Genomic DNA, 8,789 nt, shown 5'->3' with positions numbered 1-8,789 from the left:
TATTAATGGTGCAATGTTAAGAGGAACTGAGGTTTGCAGAATGTCCAAGTGGTTTCGTATCCCACAGCTCAGCATATCGTTTTAATGCTGATGCTCTTAGGTAAATCAATATATCAGTAGGGCCTATGTGTTATTGAGCGACGGCCATGTTCTCATGTTCAGTGAGTGAACTCTGTGAAGGAGTGAAGCAGCACCACTAGCTACTGCACGTCCAAGCAACATCCTGAGATGAAATCACCCTATTATACTTTATTAGCATCTGAGCCCATAATAATAATAAAAAAATTTTGATCTTTAAATTAACAAAACATCTTTGTGATCTTATCTGAAGCAATGGTTTAAACTTTAATCTAGTGTTTATTTCACTGCTTTATTGATGAATACATCTCCTTAGCAATCTTTAAATTCAATTATTATATACTACCATTCAGAAATTTGTTTGTCAGATTAAAAAAAAATAAGTTAATGTCAAATGTATCTTATGTTCATCAGGGTTGTATTTATTTGATCATAAAAACAGTACTATTATTAAAAATATTACAATTTAAAATAACTGTTTTATTTTTTAATATTTTAAAATATTTAATATTTTTTTTCCTGTGATGTTTGATGAATTTTCAGCATCACTTCAGTGTCACACGATCCTTCAGAAATCATTCTAATATGCTGATTTGCTGCTCAAGAAACATTTCTTATTATTATCAATGCTGAAAACAGTTGTGCTGCTTATGTTTGTGGAATTTGTGATTTATTTTTTTCTGTATTCTTTGATGAACAGAAAGTCAAAAAGAACAGCATTTTATTGAAAATCTAATTTTTGTAATAAGGTAAAAGTCTTTGCTGTCACTTTTGCATGTCACATCCATGCTTAAAAAATAATTTTGTTAAAAAATAATTTAAAATCATACTGGCTAAACGATAGTCTGTATCATCATTATATTGGCCAACTTCCACCCTAGATATCAGCATCAAAAATGAAAAAAACATTATTAGTTGATCATTATTGCAAACCATGAAAGCTTGGTTTGTTAACAGACCTAAATTGAGGTCCCCATGGGTACAAAAGCTTATAAATCATACAGAATGAGTTTTTTTGAGAAACTAAAAATGCACAAAGTTTCCTGTAAGGGATAGGGTTGGTGTAGGGTGATAGAAAATGCGGTTTGTATAGTATAAAACCATTACGCCTATGGAGAGTCCCTACAAGGATAGATGGCCAGACGTGTGTGTGTGTGTGTGTGTGTGCATGTGCTCTTTCATCTTTGTGTCCGACTGTAGCGCTGCTCATCCCATAAATGCCCCGCCCTGCCTCTACACCAGGGCAGCAGACCTCTACCTGTTAGACTGCGGCATCACTGGCCTATCCTTGGCAACCGGTACCGCGGTAACCTGAGTCTCCTCCTCCACTTCCTCCCAGTCCGGACACCAGAACGCATGCAGCGAGGACACACCGCCTCAGCACTTTCGTGAGTGTGCGTGCGCGTGTGTGCACGTGTGAATGTGAATTATTGATGAGGACGCAGCCTCAGAAGATCCTGTCGGGCTGTCCTGTGAGTGTGTGAGGTTGGAAGGGTGTGAGTGTGTTTATGTCTGCCAGTAGAGATGGGGGAAAAGAGTGCAGTGCACCAGCAAAAACAGCCTCCTTATGATGGACTGTGCAACTACGCCCAAAAAATAACATCCTGCTTTGGGTTGGATGGTAAGCACAGTTTTGCATATGATTTATGTGTTTATCTCTATAGGAGGCTTGTTTTCTTTGTGTTTGCACTCGGTTTGTGTTCATGTTGCATTGTTTTCCTTTGTAAGGGAGTTGTCTCTGATATGTGCGCTGAAGCTGGACTGGTTTTGTAAGGAGAAACGGGGCGGTTTGCTGTGCTGCAGAAAGATTTATTCTCACACCTCTGCCTTTAATGTGATGTATTTAGTTGGAGCTAATTTGCTGTACGCTCCACTTCACAGAAGAAACTCCTACATAAAGGGAAGATGGAAGTGAGTGTAGAGAAAAATACACATCTGAAAGATAAAGATTCATTTAGATGTGGGAGCTTGGCGTGCCGTCTATAACATACATGAGTAGGACATGTTGTCCTGCCCATCCATTGACTTTGGTGCTCTGTGGTGCCAGTGTTGCTTTGCTCAGATACTAAACTGATATCAGTATATGAATGATTTCAGTGCTCAAGAGCATGTTGAACTCTTCAGTCTGCTTTCTGTTTTATGCCAAGCTTATGTGTCAAGTTTGAGGCATGTTTAAGATGTTAGAGCTCGAGTATCATTTGAGTAGAGTCTAAGATGATGTAGCATTTTTTTGCCATTTGCTGCAATCAAACAAACTGCTGGAAGTCACTATCTATCTATCTATCTATCTATCTATCTATCTATCTATCTATCTATCTATCTATCTATCTATCTTAATATGTATTTAATATACTGTATCTTTTTAATATATATTTATAGAATTGTAATATATATTTGTATGTATATTTATGTGTGTGTGTGTGTGTGCGTGTGTATATATATATATATATATATATATATATATATATATATATATATATATATATAAAATACATATATACATACATGATTGATTAACAGAAGCATTCCCATTTGTTGTTTTTGTTTGTTTGTTTTTTTTTCCTTTGAATATTTACCAAAAACAATATCTATACGTCTATGATGTTGTGTTGGGTAAATTGTTTAAAGTTTTCAATTTCAAATCTTTCTGTTATTACTGAGATTTAGCCATTTTTCAAACCTCTTTCAAAAACACTGACATGTCAAATCTGATGCCAGCAGTCCAAAATACACAAAATGATAGACAACAGAGTTTCTGATTGGCTAAATATGCTGTGTGCGGCTACTGAAATCGCTTATCGATCAACCACCTTAGCCTGAGGCAATTTAACTTTCAACATTTTAACATCAACATTGTTCAATGCATTTGAATGGCATTCTTGAACTAATTTAAATTCACCAAGAGCATCCAGAGGCAGTAAAGTTTAACGTTGAGCGAGTCCTTCTTTACCTTTTTGCGTTGTATCAAAGTAATTATAGGAACGTTTCTGTTCTAAGCACAAATGTTTTCAGTGTTTTATGGGATATTTCCTTTCTCCTTTTCATAAAATTTTTTTTAAATGCTTTTCATGTTGAGGTCAAAGCAGTGCATGAGTCATGTGAAAGGCCTTGAGAGAGATCGGAAGAGAGCTTCATATAACGGAGACAGCAGAGCTGTATTATTCATGAAGCCCTATATCACTCAGAAGCAGAGAAACATCACGAGAAATGCAAGTGCATCCCTCTTTCTCTCTCTCTCTCTAACCTTCTTCCATCTCAATCACTCTAAATCCATCTCGTTACATCTCTCTTTTCCCCTCCCTTTAAAATCTAATTTTCAAAAATTATGTTCAACATTTGACATTTTAAAGATTACATGCATAATACTAATCCCAGTCTGCTATAAAATCTGCAGCATCTGCAAAACCCTTTGAGGGTTTTGCAGTTTTTTTTTTAAACCTAGTGCTACAATGTTATAAGATCTTATTAAATATGACAAAAACTGAATATAATATTCACATTTCAAATAGATTAAATGCCTTTTTTGTTATTAAATAAATTGTAATGTCTACACACACAAATATATATCATAAACATATGTGTCCTTCATACAGATTTTTCAGTAAAAGTTGTTATATTGCAATATGGAGTTACCTTCTCCATCAAGGGTAAACGTGATGCAGCAGTTTGGCCAAAATAAGTTATCTTAAAGCAAGATAATTGCCTTTTTGAACAACCTTTCTTAAAATGCTGCTTATGTAGGCATTTCTGTAGGTTTTGGAACACAGCCTGTGTCTGTTTAATAAGCATAAACTGCTGATCCACAACCTCTCTCTAATGTATCTGAGTGCAGAAAGACCCTCGCGGGGTCTATCAGAGCACCACACGTCCGTTCTTAAATCTGATTCTTCACCATGTAATTTCATTAAGGCTGTGTGTTGGTGCTTTTCTCCAGGATTTATTAGCATTTGGTGAATTATGTCGGTCAGTCAATGACAGTAACTAAAGCACTATATGGACAGTCTTATTTTCCTGAACAATGTTTGAATTATAATGACTAATATAATTTATCAAACTAGTTTTTATCAGATCTTGTTTGGATGTGAGTAATGCGCATATGGCATTATTAAATATTATATTATAATTTAATTATTTTATCAATTTTACTTTCAATAAATGATTATATTATTTTAGAATTATATGTTTGTATAAATATATTTTATAGTAGTGACTGCATCCAGCCAATGTAAAATAAATAAATATCATAATTAAATATATAGATTGCTGGATGCAATCACTACTTACCACCAACTGTTATTCTGCCCAGAAAGTTGGCAGTAAAGTTTTAAACCAATAATGAAGGTTCACCAGGCAGCACAACAGGACATTTAGCTGTAGTTTCAATATTAAATGAAGGTCAAAAATTAATGAAAAGCTGATTGCAATGACTGTGTAACAGAAGAGACTGTATGTTTAAGAAACAATCCCCAATAGCATAAACTGGCTTTTTTTTTTTCAGAGAGTCAAGTCCCTGTGTTAATTTATGACCATATGTTCTCACCTATTTTCTCCAGGGGTAAAGGAACAACTGGTGAGGTGTGGGTGGGAATTTGCAATGGTTGTTGCATCTCTAATCTCATTTAAGACTTGCAAGACATTATTTGGGTTACGGTAGTTTAAAGTATAGAGAAAAAAAATAACATTTTTATTATTGCTGCAATGTAGTCTCTTTATTGTTGTTACATGTGATTGTTTAATTCCGATGGCTTTTCTTTGGAAATGAGAAAATCCTGTGATTAAAGATTTAATTTAAGCATTATTACTGATCAGAATTGGCACAGATGTGTTTCCAGCTAATCCTGTGCATTACATTTCAGTTGTACACCCTTAAAATAAAGGGGTTTTTGCAGCAATGCCATAGAATAACTATTTTGGTTTCCCCAATTAACTTTTCAGTGAATGGTTCTTAAAAGGTATATATACCTTTTTTCACCATAAAGAACCTTTGGTGCAATGGAAGGGTTCTGTGGATATTAAATGTTCTTCATGGAACCAGCCTGTGCTTGGGAATTGTCTAAAAGCGGATCATTCTTGATTTGGATATGGAGCACAGTATTTTTAGTTGTGTTGGTAAACCTCTCACCAAGGAGCTTGTACCATTGCAGACTCTATGGTGGCATTGCTTGGCCCCGTCCGAGAGATAATCACAGAGTAGACGTCAGGGTTAATCCGCTTAGGCGAAGGCAAGGACCTATTTGAGCCACTTCTTACTCTCCACTCTGGCATGGGGTTCACCTGTGGTCTTCACCTGAAGCAGAGGTAAGACGTATCATTTTCAGGTGAGGAGCATAACATCTGGCAATGGCTTAATCAGGACGAGCGAGTATTTGTTTGAAGATTTGAGATATGGTAATCTGAAGATCAGAGGTCTTTTGGTTCGAGTTTGGCCCTCTCTACACCACTGGGTCCTCTGACCACTGGGTCAAAGGGCATTCTGGGAGATCACTGGTCATCGTTTAGCCTGGATACTGAGTCTATTGTGGAGAAGACAAATTCCTAAAGCATTTTTGTCTAGTTTTGAAGCCTAATTGAGAATTCTGAGGCCCCGCCGCCATTCCTTCCCTTCCTACTTTGAACAGCCTGGGGAAACTCTGCGGATCTGGATGCAGTCAGCAAGTGGATCGCACCCGGATCAAACGCACAAACTCTGTCAAACGCATATCTGTCATAGAGGATGGACATGTGGCAGAAGTGCTGTACCTCGTCCCGAAAGAGTCTGTGATGCAACATCTGCCGTTCATCAACCCTGAAGACTATTACCTGGTATGAACAGTTATGGAAATAGCTGAATATCATTTCAATTCGTTGTGCTCCAGAAATCAGTCAAATTTAGTCCAATGAGCAACTGAGCAATGATAATTGTCCAGTTTAGTTGATAATTGTGGTAATTGGTAATTGTCTTGTCTAGTTATGTTGTGTCTTTGCCTCCAACATGATTTCATTTCATATATTTGCATGCAAAGTGTGTTTCTAGCACAAATGCATTGGTAAATATAAATGTATTTCTTATTAAAGTTACAAAAGTGATTTAGTCAAGAGCAGTGAGAGATTTTCTCTCTTTTGTTGTTTGATTAAAGTGTCCCTATTATGGATTTTTGAAAATGACCTTTTATGCACAGCGCTAAGTGAATGAAAACATCCTGCAAAGTTTTACATCTGAAAGTGCACCGTGTATAAAGTTTCTTGTCTCTCAAAAGAAAGCGTCGACTCTGAATCATTGAAACGAGTCATTTTAATAAAAAATCCCAAGCTGTTTCGTGTTGATGTCAGCATGAAACATTAGCATATTGGCCGCCCACTTATTGCGCGCAGACCTGGGGAACTTGATTTTAGCGTTGGTCTGAATGAAAATGCTAATTCATTCTTTGCCACTAGGTGCCGCTTTTGGAGCGTTAAAAAGATCTGTTTCCCCGGTAATGGCTGTACACAAAGCAGCTCTGCTGCTCACAAACACTGCTTTAAATGAAATCGACCAATCACTGCAGATTAGCGTCAGGCAAAAGAGGGGTTTGGAAAAATGAATCGTTGAACAAACCGTTTGGGAGTCATTGAGCAAATAAGGTAAAAATAAATGCATATTATAAGAAAATGAAAGTGTTTTTGTCCTTGTATGCATGTCAACCTGTTGTTGGGGACTACTATAAATATTAACCTTTCATAACCCATAATAGGGGCACTTTAACATGAATGACAGACAGCAGGAATATTAGATTGCTGTCACTTTAAGAGCTGAACAGATCCAAAATACTGTTACATATGTGTTTTCTTTCTCAGCTGTTTCCTTTCACTTGCGACCTAAATTACTGATTACGAGGACACTTGCAAAAACAGGTATTTTTGACATACAAGTGTGTGTGTACTTAACAGTTCAAGGCCTATAAAGCGGCGAACATAACTTTGTTCAATACTCCCGTGCTCCGAATACTCCAAAATGAGTTCTCTTTCACTGCTGATTGCATTTCAGTGGTTTAAAATCACTTGTTTTAAAACCGTAATCCTTAAATGTGCAGGATATTCTTTTATGCAAATATTCTTAAAAAAGTTTTCGTGACCAAGTAACAGCAACATGTAACCGCAATAGATAGTCGAAAATCTTTACACACACACATATATACATATACATGTGTATGAAACCCATAAAAAGTTCTTGACTCTGACAGAATTTTAAAAGTTGTACAAATGTGAGAGGTTATATATATTGTCAATACAGTCCATACTGACATTGTTCATTGTGCATTTTTGAACATTCGGAAAGACACTGACAAGTACAATTTGCATATGCATACAAATGAGATCACCTTGCCCAAACAGATGTTTAGTGGCTGGTCAACCCTTTTCCGTTCAGTAGAAATGCTTTGCTCGTGTTAGTGGTGCTCTGTGCTGTGAGATTCCACTGGTTGTAAGTGTGCTAAAGCAGATTATGAAAGTGAATGTCTCTATTGCTAAAAAGGGATTGCGTGCTGTTAATGGGATGGAAGTAATTAATTATGCTAATCAAGAGGTAGTTCCCATCTATAGTGCCAGGAAACATCTTGACGCATAAAACTTTTGTGGGTGTGTGGATGAAGAGGAAAGAACATTATGCAATGTATTAATCACTACATGGATGTCAAAAATGACTGTTATTGCTGATGAAAATGAGTTTAAGTTTTATGTACAGTAACTGTAAACTTCTTCAAGTATGCTTGAGGCAACCAAAAAGGCTTTAATATTACATGACAACCATCAGTCAAATCCAGCATGTCAGATTTCCTCAGTCTTTGGATTTATTGGGATTTGCTGTTGGAAAGATTTATACATACTGATCTGTGGCCTGTGGAAATGGAACTTAATTTTGATTTTCTTAAGGAAGGTATCTTTTACTTATTCTGCTGTGTTCAAAATTTGGGGGTCCATAAGATTTTTTTTTTATTTATTTATTTTTATTATTTAAAGGGGACCTATTATGCCCCTTTTTACAGTCTCTGATGTCCCCAGAGCGTATATGTGAAGTTTTAGCTCAATATACCCAACAGATAAATTTTTCACTTTTAGGGTATGAGCAAAAACGCGCTGTTTTGAGTGTGTTGGTTTAAATGCGAGTGAGCTGTTGCTCCCGTTGAAGAGGGTGGAGATAGCAGCTGACTCTTCTCACCCTGGACATGGACTATTTGAGCCACTTCCCTCTGGCAGAAGGTTACGGTCCATTCGGACCAGAACCTCTCGCCATAAGAACAGTTTTTTCCCCTCTGCCGTTGGTCTCATGAACACTTTATAACAATTGTTGAGCTGGACACTACATAACATCTGTACTGAGCTGGACATTTTATAACATTTGCATCAGTTGGTCACTTTTATAACATTAGTCACTTTAAATAAGTCATTTTTTATATGCTTTTTAAAATAGGAAGATTTTTACTTCGTAAATTATTATTATTATTCAGTGTTTTTATGTTGCACTCTGTCACCGAAGCAAGTTCCTAGTTTGTGAATTGTGTTTGCAGACAATGGCAATAAAGTTTCTGATTCTGATTCTGATTCTGATTCAAGAGCTCCAGCTCCGCAGTGCTAGTCTTTGTAAATAAACATTCCACTATTAATATAAGTCTGTTATCTTTACAGAAAACTACTCGGTTTCAAAGTCGGTCATCTGATTATACTGTGCATAATAAATTCGCGTTTATGAATTACAC

At 36.4% G+C, this 8,789-nt stretch overlaps 1 protein-coding gene across 6 annotated transcripts in view; it reads left to right on the top strand.

Moving 5' to 3' along the window:
• The first annotated feature begins 1,441 nt into the window (after positions 1-1,441).
• Positions 1,442-8,789, top strand: part of LOC306882375 (actin-binding LIM protein 1-like) — a 53,105-nt gene continuing 45,757 nt past the window's right edge. For 3 of the 6 annotated variants that reach the window (XR_013785237.1, XR_013785239.1, XR_013785240.1), the window contains exon 1: positions 1,442-1,699. Coding sequence is in view for 2 of the 6 variants with exons in the window: in XM_079436952.1 (XP_079293078.1) it covers positions 1,603-1,699 (97 nt within the window). In the remaining 4 variants the exon portion in view is untranslated. The remainder of the gene's footprint in view (positions 1,700-8,789) is intronic. The other 3 variants (XR_013785238.1, XM_079436952.1, XM_079436951.1) reach the window with 1 other exon arrangement.

Source organism: Barbus barbus (genome assembly GCF_936440315.1).
Source record: "Barbus barbus genome assembly, chromosome: 16".
Taxonomy (NCBI): domain Eukaryota; kingdom Metazoa; phylum Chordata; class Actinopteri; order Cypriniformes; family Cyprinidae; genus Barbus; species Barbus barbus.
Note: the sequence above shows the minus strand (reverse complement) of the source record. Positions and strands in the feature narration are given on the sequence as shown.